The sequence below is a fragment of the Mirounga angustirostris genome, unplaced genomic scaffold (genome assembly GCF_029215605.1).
Source record: "Mirounga angustirostris isolate CCGP_5_RB_7025 unplaced genomic scaffold, mMirAng1.0.hap1 SCAF_12, whole genome shotgun sequence".
NCBI classification, from domain to species: domain Eukaryota; kingdom Metazoa; phylum Chordata; class Mammalia; order Carnivora; family Phocidae; genus Mirounga; species Mirounga angustirostris.
In genome coordinates, this window is record NW_026991720.1 from 7,980,060 (window position 1) to 8,001,448 (window position 21,389).

The following is a 21,389-nucleotide window of genomic DNA, read 5'->3' on the forward strand; positions in this document are numbered from 1 at the left end:
GTATAGGTCCTGGCCCTCCGCAGGGCTCTGCAATCCAGAGCCAGGGGATCTTTCTCTTGCTATGCAGAAGGGCAAGGTTTCCTCGGCATGGGTCTGGGAGAGCCTTGCTAAACCCCAAAGCCCTTCTCAAGGGCTTTGAAGCCAGTGTGCCTGGGGCAGATTCCAGCTCTGCTGTTTGCCGCGTGACCTGAAGCACAAGACCGAAGCTCCCTCTGTCTCGGTTTTCCCATCTGTAAACTAGGAAGAGACCGTTACCTTCCTTACAGGATACCTGTAAGGATTAAGTGACGTGATCTGTGAGGTGTTTAAACTACATGTGACACAGGGTAGATAACTCAATACATGTTATTGATAATCATTATCATACGATTATTAGTACGTGACAATTGTTCATTCCTGGGTTTTGCCACACAGGCCTCCGTGCCCTCGGCCCAGAAGAGCGCTGGGAACCGAGCTTTGTTCCCCTGTGAACAGGACTCTCTTCTCTCAAACGAACTGCTCTGCAGGGTATTGACCTCACACTAACTTAGATCATCTTCGCCTTCGTCCTTCCAACACTTCTTAGCTACCCTTTACGGCACGGACAGAGCCAACTCCACCTGGCCTGACCAGGGACCCGGTGGCTGTGTGAGGTTTTCGGGGCGGCTGTGGCCAAGCACCACAAACTTAACACAATGGAAGTTTATTCTCGTACGTTGTGGGGACTAGGCGTTCTAAATCCAGGTGTTGGAAGGGTCGGTTCCTTCCGAAGGTTCTGAGAGTCTGCTCCGTGTCTGCTCTGGCTTGAAGGGGCCGGTGGCGCCCTCCGCATTCCTGTGTCACGGCAACGCCCATCTCTTCCCTGTGCGTGTCTGTGACTCTGTCTTTTCCTCTTATCAGGACACCAGTCCTACAGGATGAGAGCCCACCCCGTTCCAGTGTGACTTCACCTTGACCTGATCATCTGCAAAGACCCATTTCCGAAGAAGGTCAGCAATCACAGGCACTGGGGGGTTAGGACTCCAATGTATCCTTTTGGGGGACATAATTGGACCCACAGCTGTCTCCATATATAAATGAAGCAAAACGAGTCAGCAGTCACCAACGATTTACAGACTTATGAAAAATATTAAAATACTATCCTTGTCTGAAAGTTTTCACACAATTTAGAAAGGCTTGTCTAAAATTAGTAGCTTTAAAAAGTCTTAAAAGGAAAGATGGCTGTTATGAGACTCTGACAATAAGTTTTATTTTATTATTTTTTAAAGGTTTTATTGATTTATTTGACAGAGAGAGAGAGCACAAGCAGGGGGAGCTGTAGGCAGAGAGAGAGGGAGAAGCAGACTCCCCAAGGAGCAGGGAACCCGATGCCGGGCTCGATCCCAGGACCTTGAGATCATGACCCGAGCCGAAGGCAGACACTTAACCGACTAAGCCACCCAGGCGCCCCTGACAATAAGTTTTAAATGTGTGTTTATGTCATATCATTGTTGGACGTGGACCTATCGTCACCCCTTCAACTGCATTACCTCATTTCCTTTATTAGCAACGCTCCTTTTATTTTTTAAAATACACATTTGAGAAAGATAAACTGCATTAACCCAGATCTTTGAAACTAAACGTAAGGGAAGAGTTTAATATTTTAATTAAATTAAACCTTTGGCAGATGACTCCCTCCCCCCTCTTTCAGGCTCACAAACTGCCTACAGAATGTATTCAGCTCTTGGTTCAGCATTTACAGGTTTTTCTGGTTCCAGATCAGGTTTCATTTTATCATTTGAGTATTTATCCAAAGGCTTACTATGTGTCGCGTGCCTATTTTTTTTATAGGAACCCTTTGCTTCTATCAGTTTGGTCTACTGATTGTAATATATATTCCAATTCAAGCCCTCTGCCCACTGCACCAACCCCACATGCAATGACTTCTACTCATTCCAACTTCCTTTCCTTCAGGATCCCTCGGTGGTGCCCGAAACTTCTGCTTTTACCTCTTTGTGCTTCCTTGTAAAAGAGATGCATCTTTTCATCCCTCTATCTTATTCTGACCTAGGTTATAAACTCCTTCGTTGCCAAAACCATTGGTCTGCAGCCTGTCACAATGCCTTGTATACAGCTGGTGCTCAAAATACATCTGCTGTTGATGATTGATTCTTTTGTTCACCTTAGATTGTGATTCATTATTTCTGAGTGACTTTGTCAGAAATAATAATGGTTGCATTTAGCAATTTGCATTTATGTTTAATTCATTTTAGTTTTACAAAACTGAGGGGTTTAAAGAAGCTTTATTCCTTTTGTATAATATGTATTACTACCATTATTGAGAACTTACTGCACCAGTCACTGTTTGAAGCTCTTTACATACACTTGTCTCATTTTATCCCCATAGCAACCTTTTGTACTAAGCATAATTATCTCTATTTTACAGATGAGGAAATTGAAGCTTAGTGAAATTAAACAATTTTCCCAATGTCACACTGCTGATAAATGGAAAGTTTGAGCCTGAGTCTGTCTGCCCCCAAACTCTTAGTCAGAGTTTCTATAATTTCCCTGTCACAAAAACCTTTTAGGAAACTTCTTAAAAACAAGAGTCTGGGGCTCCATTCTAGAATTCTGAACTGAAGTCTCTGGGGGAAGAAGATGGGGATTTGCATTCTGACAAGCACCTTAGGGAATTTTTGTGATCAGACAAATTTGGGAAACACTCAATAACTCGGTATGGCCTACCAATATGTGTAACTCCCTGTGCTGAATGGTTTCCCATACATGGTTTGATTTTCATCATGGTTTCAAGGAACATAAATGTTCCTTGAGGTTCAAACTGACCAGAGAAACAAAGCCTGCAGGTCCATTCTTGCAGGCCTGCTACACCCCAAGGACACCCAGGGTCTGCAGTTGACCTCGCTCTCTGCTCAGGCCTCAGGACATGGGTATGTGACTTATGCAGGTTTAGAAGGGCCCCACACTTGGTTTAATGTTCCACTGCCATTGTTCTGAAATTCTTAATAGTTTCTTAACAAGGGGTCCTACATTTTCGTTTTCCATCAGGCTCTGTCAATTTCTTAGCTGGTCCTGCTCAGGAACCTGATGCAGCAGAAACTCCTCGTCACGAGATACAGATGACCTACTCAGGTGAAAACAGCACAATCTCTGCTCTTCTCTTTCTCTTTGGTTTTAAGATTTGGGGAAGGGGCTGTCTGAGGCAGGGAGTAGTCAGGGTGTGAAGTGAAGTGTAAAGCAAGGCGTGAAGTCACAGACCTGGATGTGGGATAAGACTCTTCTTGAAGGGAGAGGGAAGAGATGGGGTTCTGCACCTGGAGAAGGGGGTGGGAAGCAGAGGAGGAAGGTGAGGGGCAGCTCTGTTAGGCCAGAGAAGCTTTGTGTCCATGGATGGAGAAAAGAGGGAGAGGACTCCCATACAGAAAAGAGGTAACAGAGCAGATCTGACTGTTTCTCCTTGAAATTCCAGCACGGCTAGCTGAGTAACGAACGAGACTGCCTCACTGTGCCTAATCTGTTGGTACAATGGGACTTGTATGGGGCTGCCCACAGAATTAACCGCCAATAAAAACCTGAGTCTCTAACAAGCTCCCTCATTGGCATGTTTCACTGTGTTCTAACACAGCAGAAGGGACTAGGGAGCTCTCCTGGGCCTCTTTTATAAAGGCACTAATCCCATTCCATCCTCATGACCTGATCACCTCCCAAAGTCCCCACCTCCTAATACTATCACTTTGGGGGTTGGGATTTCAACACTTGGATATTGGGGAGACACAAACATGTGGCCCATAGCACTTACCTTCCCCATCCCAACCTTGCCTCAAGTGGCTCAAACTAGTGCTTAGCAGCTACAGCTCTATACAACTCTCTCCTGCTACCTCCTTTGAACAATCAGCGTTTATCCTCAGATTGTAAATGACGACATCTAACGGGTGCACTAGGAGGGAGACAGGATTATGAATGGCAGCAAAAAGGGTTGGGATGTGAACATGTCACTCATGAGATCCCGAGGTAGAAACGGTGTGGGATGGGAAAGGTCTACTCCACAGGTCCTACTGGTTAAGTACAAGTCTAGTGAAGATGTACGAAGACCTCTGCAGGCAGGTCCACCTGAGAATTACTTATAGGCTTCCACCTTATTTTGTAAAGTATGTTGTTGTTGACATAATGCAACCATATCTCTTTTTGAAATACTATTATTTTAGTTTTTTTGTCAGTAGGCAAAATGGAGAAAGTACTGCATTTCAAAATATAAAGTTAAAATAAAGTTTGAAAAGATTGAAACCAATGAAGTAAGCCTCTAAACACAATTCTACTCTGCAGATAAATTATTCTGAGAGTAGAATCCATAAATGAAATGAAAACTCTCACCATAAAAAAATACTTCTTATTCTACATGTATAATGTTATATTCTGCACCATCTTCCTGGCTGATACACAGAGAATTTTATGGAGCACAGAAAATGTTCTGTGTATCTTTCAGGCAGTGATATGTATCCCCAGGTACTTTCTGGTCCCTTCTGACCTTAGGTTTAGCCAAGGCAGAACCCACCTTTTCTCTTTCTTCATCTTTAATCTCTTATTACTCCAGGAAAGATCAGAGCAGGCCAACTTGTAGCCACAAGGAAGACCGAATTCCAGGTGGGGATAGGTTCTTGGGTTCCAAAAGTGGCCTCTCACTGTTGTGCTAAAGCTATGCGGTCCATATGGCAACCTCTAGCCACATGGGGCTCTTTAAATGTTAGCTAGCTAAAATTAAGTAAAGTTAAAAATTCGGATCCTTGGTCACACTAGTCACATTTCAAATGCTCAGTAGCCACCTGTGTCTAGAGGCTACCATATGAACCACACAAGTTAAAGAACATTCCCATCATCACAGTGAACCATTGGGTGGCACTGCTCTAGAATGCTAAGCAACAGGAAAACAAAGGAAAGCAAAGTCCTGCCTCCTTAGTGCCCTATCTCTCCCCAGTGGAGAGCTACTTTCAGAGAGAACAGTTCATCTTCTTTATGGCTTTTCGGGTAAAATAGCATGAACTGATTCTTAAAACACTAGCACAAAAGGCCACAGACTCAAATTTATTATTGAACTCTCTTACCATACATACATAGAATTGTTCTGAATTAAGGATTGGTTCATCATTAATTCAATGTTTTAACTTTGAAATGAGAAAGGTCATTTTTTCCCCCTTAAGACAAAGCCCTAAATCATGCATTTAAGCCTGGGATGGATCCAGACCAGCTGGGACACACAGCATTCTTGGAGCTAACTACAGTGCACCCGTCTCCACAGTCTCCAAGGGCACATGGCAGAGACACTACCTGACTTCTAATCTCATTTTGTCTTCCTCCCCATCTCTAACAAGAGTTCCTCCAACTACACGGATCTCAGTAGTTTTGAGTCCCCAGTTGGGGTTACCATGGGGTTAAAGAAGGTTCAGGATTGAGGTGACGATAGCAGCAGTAAGTACAAATGTGAAATTCTCAGGGTAAGCATTTCTGTGTGTGTGTGTGTGTGTGTGTGTGTGTGTGTAAAAGGGAGGGAATAGCTGCATGAAACAGAAATGGTAGACACTATATTACTTTATCCTAAATATATAAATTTCATCCAGTTTTTTCTTGATTCTCTAATAGATAGTCCTTGCAGAGGGATGTCAACAGGTTGGAAGGAGGCCTGGCTACTGGAGTTAGGCAGGCTAAGAAGAGTCAGAAAAATAGTTTAGGAGTTTTCTCAAAAATAGAAAGTGCTAAGAATCTGTATGGTACCTGCCGGATAGCTAGTTTGTGCAAGCACATGCTGAATGCCCCTGGTAACCACTACCTTGAGAATGTAGAGATCTTGTCCTCGCTCTAAATCCCTACCAAGCAGAATGTGCAGAAGAATGGGTTGTTCTATGTTCAAGATTGGGGCCCTGGAGGTGGCCAACCTGGGGCATCTCCCTTGTAATGATGAGTGTCCAGGGGGTAGGACTTGATCCCCTTGGAAATGCTGGCTGAGCAAGGAGGGGAAGGGCCACTGACAGTTGCTAGGGTGAGTTGCTACAATATAAGAGCTTGCTGCACACAGATCCCAACAACTGATGCTTTGTCCAGTTGGTTGCTCCTGGACTCCCTGTACGTAAGCTTCCCCCAATAAACCTATGTCTCAATTGCTACTTTGGGTCTTTTTATTTTTTTTGGCCTCACTGGACCATCACCCACCTTAGGCTTTGAGTTTGCTGGCAGTAGCTGCACAGAATTGATGTTCCAAACTGAATTCCTTTTGTTGTTTTCTCTTACCATATTAAACATAATTCGCTTCCTTGTAACGTCATCAGATAAAGTCTGGACACTGCTCACCAATAAATGACCTGTTTCAGGTATGATATGGCCACCTAAGGCCCAGGGTGGAATCAACAGCTCGTTTTCTCTCCTTAATCCCAAAGAGAAGCTGAAAAGTTTCCTGTATTACAGATGCTACTTTGAGCCATCATCTCACTTCCTATAGCTGTTAAAGAGTAACTTCTTTTGGGGGTCATCAGCATTGAGCCAGAAAAATGGTCAGTTTTGCAGGCAAAGAGACAATCAGACTTAATTTTGGTGCATCAGACTCTCATTATACTTAAACAATACCAGGTGCATTTTTCCATATGTAAATTTGGAGGATTAAGATGAAGACTTTATCTCCTTGAAATAAGTAAATAAGTAAATATACATAAGAAATAAAATGCCTCAGGGTTTCTTCTCAGCTCTAATTCTCGGGTTGAGTTGTCTTTTTACAAATTCAATTCCAGGGTGTTAGGTTATTTGACAAAAAGTGCTAGCTTTCTGCTTTCTTTGTTGTTTTTGGTTTTATTTTTTCATATGCAGAAAACTGAGGCAGTTGGGGCTAACTTAGTATCTTTGGTCAAACCATAAGAGTAAGCCAAGTACCCAATGAAAATGAGGTTATCCCGTGGCAATCCTGACTTCTTGAGTCAGTCACACTCTTATCTCAGGTATGATAATGGAAAGGACACCAGAGCAGAATATCTGAGGTGTATATGTCTCGTCACAACTCGGTTAAAAACCAGCAAAACAGTTCTGTTAAATAACAGGCCATATTTTAAGTTCAAGCCCAATTTGCATCCTACTCAGTGTAATAGAATTACATTCTAAAGGCCTAAATGCTGTGAAACAAAATTGATTAGGATAATCTACTAGAATGGAATTAAGGAATACTTAAAGCACCGGACATAGGGATTACGGAAAAGACTGTCAAGCTACCTCATTGTCTAAAGCTTGAGTAAGTTAAGAGAAACCCTGAACAGAAGAGGCACAGATAGAATCTTAATGGGCAAATGACCTCTCCTTCATCAAAAGACCAAGCTGCCCTTGCTGAGTCTGGTTTTTCTATTCACACTTAAGGATTGAGAGAGATTCTCAATTAGGTGTTGGTCTAGGAACTGATATTTGCCCCCTTCTAGGCAGCCTGAAGGATTCATTTACTTTAAGATCACTGACTCTTGGGCTGGCTCAAAGAGAAAATGCATGGATGGGACATGGGGTCCCGTTTACTTTTCAACTGAGGCTATACACGTAGGTCATGGAGCAGTTTACCATGCCAATTAGTGAACACAGATTCAAATGCACTGCTTTCTAGGCACGTATCTGGTGAGTTTTGAACTAAGATTTATTTTAAAGACAGTAATACATAATGCTTGCAATAGTTTAGTACAATTTATTTTTTATCCCGATGACCGTGGTAAGGTTGTTACTTCGGAAGTGTCAGCAAACTTCAGGAAGAGGAGATTGTTAAAGGTTTTCTTCAGGGAAGTTTCTGAGTTTCCAAGGCCTGCATGTAGTAGGGATTATGAAAAGCCAAGCAGATATCATAAAGCAGGTGAACTGGAACATGGTTTTAATTATGCCAGAGTGAGGTAGTTTATAACTCACAGTTTAGCACCCTAACAATAGGCTCGAAGCACTGACTAATTGTAATTTTGTGTAATAACCTTGAGACATGGATAAACAAAAGTGTGGAACAGTCTGCTTGGGTCTCTGAGGGGGCAGGGGGGTTAATCTAATTTAGATTAAACAATGAGTTCTATAAATTTAATACTTCACGTGCATCTTAATTTAGAAATGCCAGAGAAAACAGAAAAACTTGGCAAATGAGTTCTTTTTTAATCCTTAATTTGAAGATAATCATCAGATTCAAGGGATTTTCAAGGTACAAAGGAATAAAAGTTTTCATTTAGTGAAGATGAATAAATGAGCAAAAATCTTATCGAGGTTAAAAATAGTTGTGCATATAAATGGAGTGACAGCTCTTCTCCTGGACCCCTATTAGCAATTATTGTCTGTGAAAGTTTTCTGCAATTCATCATCAAGTGTCTCAGTGGGACTGCCTCCACTGTGAGCCTGAAATGCTTATTTAAATCTTTTGAGGTTATTTAACCATTCGTATTCATCTAATGAACACATATTTGAGCGTCTCAATGTGGCAGGCATTTCCCTTGGCACTGGGATGTAGATCTCTGCCTAAGTTCCCATCCCCTGCTGGGGGTGAGAGCACCAATAACGCAAACAAATAGAGAAAACAGACTGTGGTCTAATCATGATCTATCTGGTCTTCCTCCCAAGTTCCTGGAATGGAACGTCTAGATTCTTAAGATTTCTTGAGTGATAGGAAGGTCTTTGTTATTCATGGTAGTCCCTGATGGCTTATGCTAACGAGGTGACTGGTGGTGGGTCCTACCTCGTTTCAAGATGGGGGCTGGCCCTGCCAGAAAAGCCAACTGAGGAATTCGAGAGTTGGGGCTTTGAGCCAGGAGCTATCAGCCCCAACTCCAGGGGAGAGAAGGAAGAGACGCTGGAGACTGAATTCACTTATGTGGCCGATGATTTATTCAATCATGCCTACATATGAAACTCCACTAAAAACTCTGGACACCCAAACCTTGGCGAGCTGGTCGGGGACACACACTGATATGTGGGGAGAGTGATGTCCATGAGGAGAGGACATGGGAGCTTCTCATCTGAGCCCCTCCCAGACTTCACCCTGTGCATCCTTCCATTCAGCTACTCTTGACTTGTAACCTTTATAATAATAAAACTTTAATCTTAAATACAGTGCTTTCCTGAGTTCTGTGAGTCATTCTAGTGCATTACTGATCCTGAGGAAATAGGGAAGCCCCAATTTATAGTCAGTTGGTCAGGGGAGCAGGGTGGCCTGGAACCCCCAGACTTGTGGCCCGTGTCCCAAGTGAAGGCAGCCTTATTAGGGACCATGAAATCCACACTAATTCCGAGCCCTCAGTGCCAGGATTGCAGACATAATTTCAGACAGCCAGAACCAGTCTAACTCTCTTCTGCAAATGTATTTTTAGAGATCACCTGGAAAGCTCATCAAAAGAACAATCATGGGGATTCAGTTGACAGAACAAAGTCCCTCCTGTATCTGGGGTCCTTTTACTTCAGCAAAGTGCCAAGTTTAGAGAAGGGATGGGGACAAAAATATAGCAGGACTCAGCCAGACGAATCTCCTCTGTGGGATGTGATTCCTCCAAACGGAGCAGTATTTGAAAGGACAGGTAGGAAAGTCAGTCACACATGCACACAAATACCATATCTACTATAAAATAGAAATACCTTTTTTTCCCCAAACCGTAACTAACACTTGACTTCCCATTTCCGAACTGAGTCTGTGGCTAAAGTTGAATGGCCAAATAGCATTAAAGAGCTGATCCTTCTGGGGGAGTTGTCCTCTTTTAATTGTTTAAAGTCACTCTGGAGTCCAGAAGACCAAAGCTAAGCCTTCCTTCTTTCTCTCTCTACTGCCTTTGTAATTGGAACTGCTCTCAGATCCGCCCAGAGCCCAGAGAGCTCCAGTCTTTAACGGGAATCAGCCTACTTTTTGATCCTGAAAATTTCACTATTTCTGCTCGTTCTTAGAGATACTCCTGCTTCTCAGCTGGTAGCAGCCCATGGCAACAGCAGCGGAGGCTGGGACGTTAAGAAAAAAATAGAGGTTAATCATTTCTACACATCATTCTCCATTATTTTCCTGCCTTCTACTGTCAACGAAAAAACTACCTAAGGTCAAAGTAAAAACAAAACAAAGCACAAAAGTTACCAACTTTCTGCCATCGACCCTTCATCCCCATGGTTGTGGGTTTTCGATCAGGCTTTCCAGATGGCTGATCTCATAGTGGGGTGAGAGTAAGAGTGTCAGCACCACATTATTACCCTGCTCAGCTGTTGGGAGGCAGGGACCCGAGGTCAGAATTCCAGGTCAAAGCTCTGAAAGCTCACGTCAAACTGTCTCAATGTGCTCTGCCATACACCCACTGGGAGACCCTGGGCCGGTCACTTAACCTCCCTAGACCCAAGTTCCCTCATCTGTAACATGAAGGGTCTGCACTGTTTGAGCTTTGAGAGTCGTCTACCATTAGAACGCTGTGATTCTTTGTTCTTGCTTGTAGCTTTACTTGAAGCAAGTATATACAGCCACATTTTTGTGGGAAGAAATGGGGAAAGGAAAAGGATGGGGAGCATCCTCTGAATGATCAAATTTAATCCATTCTGGGATCAGCTCTGGCACCACGCAGAGCTTCTGGCCCCAGGTCTGAAACTTATTGGCACATCACCCCATATATCTGGTTCTGTTTCCTCACTGGTACGCTCGAGTCAAAGATCCCACCTCATCCAGGATGTTGGGACAATCAAGAGAGAGATGAATATAAAGTGGCTTATAACGTGCATGCCGGGCCCTTTGCCTTCCTCATCTCTTCCAAGCCTAAAGCAGCAAAATAAAAGGGGATAAGAAAACTCCTCTCTGGAGCCCAAGTCATGGCTTCCTTTCCATAACTGGGGATGGCATTCTGAGCTCAGGTGAGTGGCTGCCCCTCTCTCCTTGTCCGGTCCTTCTCTGTGCATGGAGGGCGTCTCACACTGATGCTCAAAGGGAGATGGTGTGGCCTGTGTGTGCATGCCCGGCACATCCTGTAGAGAATGACACTCATTTGTATTACCCTTGGAAATGTCTTATCCATGGAGAAACAGGGTGTGGATATAGTCATTGCCTTGCCTTTCTTGGCGAGGGAATGGCTGGTTATAGCCGTGGCTTGTGAGAGTCTTGCAGAAAAGAGCACGGCCTTGGAAGTACATGGACACACACGACTGCATTCTCAGAGAACTTACGCCCACTCTGGTTCGGAGGGAACTCCATCAGCATCTTAGTTCCTTCACGCTCGGCTGGTTTTGTCTCTGCCCTCCTGTGTTCTTGAGCTGGATGTGTTGCCTCCTTCCTCATCTTTTCTTCTTGGCCTCTCTGAGTCACATCGGAGAAACCGGATTTGCACGTGAAACATCCAGCTTGACCCTGGCGCCCTGCTGGCCTACCTTACAGCCAGAGTGGGTTTCTGGCATGGACTGGGAAGGAGTCCTAGAGTAACACATTTTCGTGAATGGTTTCTACCCACGTGTGTTGAAAACACCTGCTTTTGTAGCAAACTTGCTGCTAATTAATTTTTTAAGTCCCTGAATCCCTAGAGAAGATATGGGAAATCTTTAGCTCATAAAGCTGAGAATAAAGCAATTATTTAGCACATACTTTATTTCTAGAATTAATTATATTCACTATACATCCTACGAATAAGAGTTCTACCTCCCAAATCCAAAATATTTTATTTTTGTATGGACTCCACAGAAGGTTTGCAACTCTCTGCAAGAATGATGATGCATTTACATTTGAAAACCGTTTCTACCTACCAGTGGCTGATATTCTAAATAGCTCTTTTGTTTCTTCCTTGGTGAGGATGCCTGGGTTAAGAGGGGGATTTGTAACTTCACCACACTTTTTATCTTAGCTAACCACCCATCCCTAGTCATACTTTCATTTTTATTTAGATTTGAGGTTTCCATTTGAACATATCAAAAAAAAAAAAAAAAACCAACCACCATCACCACCACCACCAAAACCTCAGAACACTACATTATAAGAGCATAAGCATTTTCAGCACTCTAAGGGAAATGCAGCAGACCCGGGTGGAACTCACTGATTTTCTTTAGCATTTGGATTATATGGGTCTATGAGTTCAGATGAGTCAAAGTAAAAATGAAACTCAGCAGGCACAATGAAATCAACCGAAACCGCCGAAACGGTTGGTCAGAGCCTCCAAAAATTGTTTCATTCTCTAAGACTGGGGGATAGAACGTGGACCTAATTCAAGACACAGCTTTCCAAGCTGTCATCACTTGACTCCTCAAATAGAGAAAGACATTTTCCAACAACGGATTTGCTTTTTTAAACCGTAGCTTTGTAGAGCCTTCAGTAAATGATACAAAAAGTAAGTTAATCTCTATAAACAACAGGATAAGTACACTATGCCCCTTTTTAAATTCTAACCATTGGAATTTAATCCCCGAAACATTCATGCTATATTGGTAACTGGATGAGGGTGGGTGGGATAAGACCCAAATGGCTATTTTTTTTTTTAATGATTTAATTTAATCATCAACTGACTCAGGGAAACAACCTTGACCTTGAACAGAGAAAGCTGTTTATGTTCTCTGCTCTGTCTTTCCTCCTGGAGCCTCCCAGAGGCTACAAGGGCATACAGAAATTTGTAGTGTAAATGACATTTTAAAAGAAATAGTTTGTTCATTTGTAAACAGAAAGGCTAATATTTACCCTTCCCCACCTCATGGGGGGCCTGTAAAAGTATCGGAGGAAATCAAACATGTTAAAAACTGTAAAATGATATGATGTGGAACCCTTTCTCATTACTGTGCCCGGTTAGAACATTCTTAAAGGGAAGGTAGGCATCAAAACTGTCTGGCAATTCAGGTACAAGGTATGATGTTCTGAGATGCCTGCAAAAAGGGAAGATTTCTCTCCCTCTCAGACACAAAAGCATCCCATATTGCAATTAAATATTGACTGTGCTTTTGCTTTATGCAGTATCAGGCAAAATACGGATTAAGAGTCTCTCTGAAGCTTCAGTTCTGTAAGGACACTGAGCTCATACGGCGCCCACGAATAAAACAGCTCTTCGTCTTATCAACGGGTCCTAAAGATGTCTCTAAGAACAACAGCCTTGGAAAAGAAATGCAAATAAACACTGACCACTATACTTCTCTTATTTTCTCTTTTGAAATACAAAGTCTGCCTGAAATACACCATATTACACTCCTTTCTTGAGCATCAGTAGCACTAATTTTATATTGCAGAATCTAATCTTCTATTATAAAACATTTTGTTTTCCAATACTTTTCCTGTGCATTTCTCTAAATATAGTTTAACATCTTTTTCTTATTTCTCAAGAGTATTTAGTAAAGTGCCAAATAGCAGACATGTAATAAGTTCTTCTTGAAGACTGATTCATTGATTAAGGGAAGCAAGCTAATATTAGCTATAAACTGTTAATACACTTCAACATATACTAGTCAATTGGCTGCAATCTTCTCTTTAAGAGTGATAACAAAAGTTTGCAGAAGTGGGATTTTTATAACTATCCCAAGTTAATCAATTACTTCTTGGGGCACCCTTTCTTTAATTCATAGCTAACTCCAGAATTAGAATTAGTGAGTGAGAAATATTTTACCTTTATATATTAATGAATAATTATGACATAATGAAACTGAATTTCATCAGACAGCACATGAGAACCTGCCTATTTTGAGAGCGAGCCTATCATACATCCATCTCTCAAAATATTTTAAAAAATGCATACTTATTATTATTTTATGTCAATATCTTTTTCTTAAGCAGTTGAAATTAAATTTCTTGCTGCATAGTCCTACTAAGACTGGCTCGATGAATAAAGTATTCTTGTTCAATAAATGTATGATAAAGCTCTTTGACCAGTCTCAATTTTAAAGGCAGCATTTTCATTTTCTCTAACTAAGAAAAGAAAAATCAGCACAAACTCCATCTCTCTTTTGTATCAGGAACATTGCCTTGTTTAATTGCCAACAGCCCCAATTTACTAAGTAGTAAACATTGAAGCATGCACCATTACATTCCTTAGGACACCTCTTGGAGTCGATGCAATAATTTATTGTACCTAGTAGGTCTAATTCTCCTTTGATTTATGGAAGTGGTAATAATATTCCATCACACAGAATGCTTTGCTAGGAGGAATCCAGATCCAGGCACTAAAATCTTTATGGCCTCCCCAGGAGGAGCTGGGACGCAGGTGGTATTCTCATTACCACAGCCGAGAAAGTGGAGGGGTTTGCCTGAGGTCTCCCAGAAAGTCAGTTATTTAAGGAACACAATCTAAGTCTCCTGATGCCTAGCACACAATCACAAAAAAAAAAAAAAAAAAAGAGAGAGAGAGAGAGAGAGAGCATAGAACTCCCAGGGGAGTTGCCCAAATCAGAGAAAACGATGTCCAGGATGCTCACTGCAGAATCCCCATAGCAACCTGACACCATTCCCCTCCGACTGCACATAAAGCACACTCAAGGGTATCAAATAACATAAAATCCTAATGGTGCCCTTAATTAGGCGGGATCATCGCTCTAACTCCCTGACCTCCCACAGTCCAAGCTAGCAGCCCCAAATTCCTCGAATCCTGAAAGCAAGACGGAGTTACAGAAACGATCCTTGGCTTACAGAAGACCATCAAGCTCTGATGCTGATGAAATTTGATAGCCATAATGTCAAACTTTATATGACCATAATCCAAGTTTACAATGATACATTAAGCCATAATGTGACTATTTATGTCACCATAACTCAGTTTATGGTGATCTAAATAGCCATGCTAATGGCATTAACACCAGCACTCGGTGGAACCGCAGCTGTTGACTGCCACTCGTATGCTATTAGCATTGCTAAATATTTATATCACCATAAACTTAGGTAGTCAAACTTGTTACATAAGAATATTCAAGGAAGATGGATATCCATGTTTTATGCCCAAACCTAGGCTCCTGTCCTGGAGGATTTAACGGCTGTCACCCTCCTGTATGTTTCAAGGTCTATCTAGCTCTCCATTTGGCTCTATTTTCATTGCATGATGTCTCTTTGGGAGTTACAGGAGAGCAAGTCTGTTTCCTGCCATCCTCTGACTTTCTGGGAAACGCTGTTTCAGACTGATAAGAAAGTGCAAGCCACAGCTTCTGGGCAAACTTACTGTCTCCTTGGCAGCGCAGGGGGCCCACGCTCAGTTTGGCTTCTGAGCCTTGCCGGTCAGTATCTCCAACTACCACCTGGCTTACTGGCAGGTGGTCTTTGTAGGATAAGAAGCCAGCGTCCTTCCTCCTGAATCATAGGGAAAAACAGAAAAGAATGAGGAGGCCAAATCAGAAACATGTCTTTTCTGATAATTGTTTAAATTGTCTAATAATTGACCACATTCCAATAAATGCTCAGAGGTTCATTCACTAAGTAGAACCACAGTTCAAGATGTGTTCTCTGTCTTCCATCAAGTGGTCTCACGACGTATTACTCAGAAGCAGCTGTGACATCATTGCCTTCTGGAAAATGGAGTTGACATCCTGATTTCCAGAGAGTCACAACCAATATGTTGCATCCCACACTGCTTGAAAAACACACACACCAAATGCTTGAGCACGTATGCAGTTTGCTGTCGTCAGGAATCAAAAGTTCAATGAAGTCAACCCGATCTCTTGGATAATATATGAAACAAAACCCTATTAAAAAACCTCTTTGTCTCCTTAATTGCTTTGAAGCAGTTGGCTTTCTTCCCTGCTGTGCATCAGCTAAATAAGGGACATTTTTTGGTCCTTCCTCTTTTCTTATTTATTTCAACAACTCAAAGAGTTTATGTAAAGTTTCCAACATACAGCAGGTGCTCACCAAGTGTCTATTTCCATCTATAATAAAGAGTGAAGATTCAAGCCCAATTTGGTTTTTCTCTTGGATTCATTTTCCTGCTTATTCTATACTTATCTTGTTTCAGGTCTCCTAACTCTACCCTGTACCCACCCTAAATAAAGGAAGAGGAGCACAGAAATCTAGGAGATGAGCCCAACATGAGATATGGTGCAGCGCAGACTTCACCTTAAGAAGAAATCCCTGCCCCCTCATCTTTTTGTGCTGCTGTGGTTGAGAAATCCCCTCATTTGGGGCTGGATGGATGGGAGGCACAAATCATTATAAAATCATCCCACAGACTTACCCTTTTGTATGATTTCTTTTGCATTGTGCAGTGTGAATATAAATAACAATTTTGAAATTGTACACACAGCTGGTAACAGAAAACTGACTTTGGATGATAGAATGCATCCAGATAGAGAGGCAATTCAAGAATCAGGTTAAAGATTTGTCTTTCACATCTCTTGGCAAATAGTTCAGGGAATTGAGGAGAACCAACTTGGACGCCTGCCTTTAAAATGCTATGCTGTTAGGAATAGTTACTTATCCCTCCAACCTTCTGGAATGTCAGTGAACACGCACTCCCTCATGGGTCAGGATCCATGGAAAACCCAGGAAGGAGTCAGAATTCAGCCAGTGAGCCTCAAAAAAAGTGTATTTTTACACTCCTTTGTTTTTTGCATTGTCCTTGAGCTTCCAAAATAATTTTCTTTTTTTTTTTTTTTAAGATTTGTTTATCAAGTAAGAACTAAGATCATGCAGAAAAGCCCTGTGACTCTCATTGACATTTTATCTACTGATGACCTGGCCTCAAATATCTCAGTGGAATCTTTTGCAAACCCAACTCCTTTTATTAGAACTTCTATCAATTAAAATCACATTAGAAAGGGGAAAAAAAAGTTTGCCATTAAACTTGATATGTAATGTTTCTTAAAGCAACAATAAATGAAAACACCCTTTAATAACATACTGGAATTTGACAACCTCCTAGGAATGATGTGCATTCCTGTGGAATTTCAGCCTGATATTCTCCACAAGTTCATTATCACTTAGAATTACATGACTCTAAATCAGGAGCCTGCAAACTAAGTGCTGACAACTATTCATCTTGTTGGCCCATGAGCCAAGAATGATTTTTGCATTTCAAGGGGTTGGAAAAAATCCAGAGCAGAATAATATTTTGTGTCATGTGAAAATTACATGAAATTCAGTGAGTGTGCATAAATAAAGTTATATTGAAACGCAGCCACTTTTTTTAAAAAAAACATATGGTCTATGATGCTTTACACTACAATGGCGAAATTGAGTAGTTGCGACAGAGACCATATGGCACTTGAAGCCTAAAATATTTATTATCTGGCCCTTTATAGAAGAAATCTGCCAACTCCTGCTCTAAATCATCAGGATCCATTTTTCCTTTGGGAATTTATTGAGCAAATATTCCACTGATTACCATGGTGGACTGTCATGCAACTCGTCCCCACAGTTGAGTGTGCAATTAGGGAAGAGACACAGGAATATCTCTGAGGTGGGGAAAGAAACATTTAAGCTAAAATTTATTTAATCGAAAAGTGAGAAATAATTTAAACTTTGTTAATAATTAATGTTTGGATTGACTGCACTATATGGCAGGCAGTCATGTATCAGGATGCTCATCATCCTTGCCAATACCTGCCATTGTCGATTCATTTATGTTGAGTGAGAAAGCAACCACTTTATACCAAATTTGTGCTAATGTAAGAGCAATTTGAAAACAGATGTTTGGAAATATTCCAATCATTGTGTAATCTTCTTGCCAAAATCGAATGTCTGTAACCTTATAAGAATTTATACATCTATACAGGTTAACAACTTGGAGACACAATTTTTAAATCTTTGTAATAATCTCATAAATGTAGAGTTCCTTTTTGTATACAATTAGATCTTCTGAAATGGTGAGGTTATTTTTAAGTTGCAAGTTCAAAGATAACCATAATGTTTTTTTTGTTTTTGTTTTTTTTTAGTAAAAGTACTTTATTTTCCTCTTGTATTTGCTTTATATCTTGCTTTACAAAGTTATGAAGTTCACAGCTTTATACCAAAATGTAAGAAGGCTATTTGCTTATAAACATTTTTGCCATCAAATGTCATCTGATTTCGTTCTTCTAATCCATATTCAATATGTGAAAAAATTCAGATACCAAGGGTACCTGAGCAGCTCTAGGGCATATATTTCTCTTAAGCAGAGAAAGCTCTTCAACAGCCTTTCCTCCTTGACTTCCCCACCAATTCAACTGGGCTACTACCCTGAATTTAAAGCAAATCTAGGAAACTTTAGTTGCCATGTGACCCAGCAGGGTCATATACTTGGGGGCTGGAGGTGAGGTTAGAGATTACTGTCTAATAAGCATTATTTTTGGTTTACACCAGGATTTCACATCCACTTGCACATGGAACTCAGTATAGTCCAAATCACCTCCCCTGTAGCTTCTACCCTATCCATTAGATAACCATAATGTTTTATTCTCATGCATACCCTACTCCATCTACATCCTAAGTAAAAGATCGAGAACTACCTCATCCCCAAATTAACCACTGCTTTTTTTTTTTTTTTAAGATTTTATTGTTTATTTATTTGTCAGAGAGACAGAGAGAGAAAGCGAGGCAGGCAGAGGGAGAAGCAGGCTCCCCGCCCAGCAAGGAGCCCGATGTGGGACTCGATCCCAAGACTCTGGGATCATGACCTGAGCTGAAGGTAGATGCTTAACCAACTGAGCCACCCTGGTGCCCCTTAACCACTGTTTTGAATGGCATATTGAAGTTTCCCAAAGGCTTCGGATCAGCTAACAATTGTAACACTCAGATATTCCCTACCAAACCAAGAAAACAGAGCTGAGAAAAAAAGATAAAGTTACCCCCTCAATCATTTTTTGAGCAGAGATCTAAATAGGGCTCCAGAGATTTTAAAGTTACAAACAGCTGTGTGTGAAACTCACAAAGCAGCCTGCTAGAAACAAACTGGTTGTGAAAACAAATTCATAGATGGCAATGAAGTGATGTGACTAGTACAGAGTTTCTGATGTGATCTTACGGCACAGCCCACTTTCTTTTCTTTGTTTAGTTTTTATTTTAATTCCACTTAGTTCACATGCCATGTTATATTAGTTTCAGGTCTACAATATAGTGATTCAACAGTTCCATACATCACCTGGTGCTCATCATAAGTGCACTCCTTAATCCCCATCACCTAACTCACCCATTCCCCTACCCCACCCTTCCCTTATGGTAACCGAAGTTTGTCCTCTATAATTAAGAGTCTGTATCTTGCTTTGGCTTTCTCTTTCCCTCTCTGTCTCTCTCTCTTATTTTTGCCCTTTGCTTTTTTTGTTTCTTAAATTCCACATATAAGTGAAATCATAGGGTATTTGTGTTTCTCTGACTTATTTCGCTTAGCATTATACCGTCTGGCTTCATCCATGTGGTTGCAATGGCCAGGTTTCATTCTTTTTTATGGCTGAGTAAGATTTCATTATATGTCTCACTTCTTTATCCATTCATCAGACGCTTGGGCTGTTTCCATAATTTGGCTATTATAGATAATGCTACTATAAACATCAGGGTGCATGTATCCCTTTGAATTAGTGTTCTTGTATTCTTTGGGTAAATACCTCGTAGGGCAATTGCTGGATTGTAGTAGGGTAGTTCTATCTTTAACTTTTTGAGGAATTTCCACACTGTTTTCAAGACTGGTGGCACCAGCTTGCATTCCCACCAACAGTGTAAGAGGGTTCCTCTTTCTCCACATTCTCACCACCAACACCTGTTGTTTCTTGTGTTGTTGATTTTAGCAATTCTGACAGGTATGAGGTGATAGCTCACTATAATTTTGATTTGTATCTCCCTGATGATCAGCACTGTTGAGCATTTTTTCATGTCTGTTGGCCATCTGTTTGTCTTCTTCAGAAAAATCTCTATCCATGTCTTCTGCCCAATTTTTAATTGGATTATTCATTTTGGGGGTGTTGAGTTTTATAAGTTCTTTATATATTTTGGATACTAACCCCTTATCAGATATTCACTTGCAAATATCTTCTCCCATTCCGTAGGTTGCCTTTTAGTTTTGTTGATTATTTCCTTCACTGTGCAGAAGGCTTTTATTTTGATGAAGTCTAGTTTATTTTTGCTTTTGTTCCCCTTGCCTCAGGAGACATATCTAGAAAGAAGCTGCTACAGCCCATATCAAACAGCTTACTTCCTGTGTTCTCCTCTAGGATTTTAATGGTTTTGGGTCTCAAATTTAGTTTGTGTGTATGGTATAAGAAAGTGGTCCAGTTTCATTCTTTTGCATGTAGCTGTCCAGTTTTTCCAACACCATTTGTTGAAGAGACTGTATTTTTCTCATTGCATATTCTTGCCACTTTTGTCAAGGACTAATTGACCATATAGTGTGGAATCATTTTTGGGCTTTCTATTCTGTTCTCTTGATCTATGTATCTATTTTTGCACCAGTATCATATTGTTTTGATCACTACAGCTTTGTAATATAACTTGAAGTCCGGAATTGTGATGCCTCCAGCTTTGCTTTTCTGATTTAAGACTGCTTTGGCTGTTCAGGGTCTTCTGTGGTTCCACACGAATTCTAGGATTGTTTGTTCTAGCTCTGTGAAAAATGCTGGTGGTATTTTGATAGGGATTGCATTAAATCTGTAGATTGCTTTGGGTAGTAGAGACATTTTAACAATATTTGTTCTTTCAATCTGTGAGCATGGAATGTCTTTCCATTTCTTTGTGTCCTCTTCAATTTCTTTCATCAGTGTTTTATAGTTTTCAGAGTACAGGTCTTTCACCTCTTTGGTTAGGTTTATCCCCAGGTATCTTATTATTTTTGGTGCAAATGTAAATGGGACTGATTCCTTAATTTCTTGTTCTGCTGCTTCATTTTGGTGTACAGAAATGCAACAGATTTCTGTATGTTGATTTTGTATCCTGCAACTTTACTGAATTTGTTTATCAGTTCTGGCAGTTTTTGGGTGGAATCTTTTGGTTTTCTATATAGAGTATCATGAAATCTGCAAATAGTGAAAGTTTCACTTCTTCCTTACCAATTTGGATTCCTTTTATTTCTTTTTGTTGTCCGATTGCTGTGGCTAGGACTTCTAATACTATGTTGAATAAAAGTGGTGAGGGTGGACATGCCTGTCTTGTTCCTGACCATGGAGGAAAAACTCTCAGTTTTTCCCCATTGAGGATGACATTAGCTGTGGGTTTTTCATATATGGCTTTTGTGATGTTGAGGTATGTTTCCTCTAAACCTACTTTGTTGAGGGTTTTTATCATGAATGGATGTTGTACTTTGTCAAATGCTTTTTCTGCATCTATTGAAATGATCATATGGGGTGTGTCTGCCTTTGGCTCAGGTCATGATCTCCAGGTCCTGGGATCAAGCCTGCATCGGGTTCCCTGCTCAGCGGGGAGCCTGCTTCTCCCTCTCCCTCTGCCTCCCCCCCTGCTTGTGCTCTGTCTCTCTCTCAAATGAATAAATAAAATCTTTTTAGATTTTTTTTTTTTATTTGACAGAGACACAGCGAGAGAGGGAACACAAGCAGGGGGAGTGGGAGAGGGA

The 21,389-nt window shown here is 41.1% G+C and overlaps 1 protein-coding gene across 1 annotated transcript in view; it reads right to left on the reverse strand.

Annotated features, from left to right (window-relative positions):
• The window catches only part of CNTNAP2 (contactin associated protein 2), a 1,911,935-nt gene that overhangs the window by 332,923 nt on the left and 1,557,623 nt on the right, over window positions 1-21,389 (reverse strand). Inside the window, exon 15 of the mRNA XM_045864107.3 lies at window positions 15,084-15,211. Within this exon, the coding sequence (XP_045720063.1) occupies window positions 15,084-15,211 (128 nt within the window). The remainder of the gene's footprint in view (window positions 1-15,083; window positions 15,212-21,389) is intronic.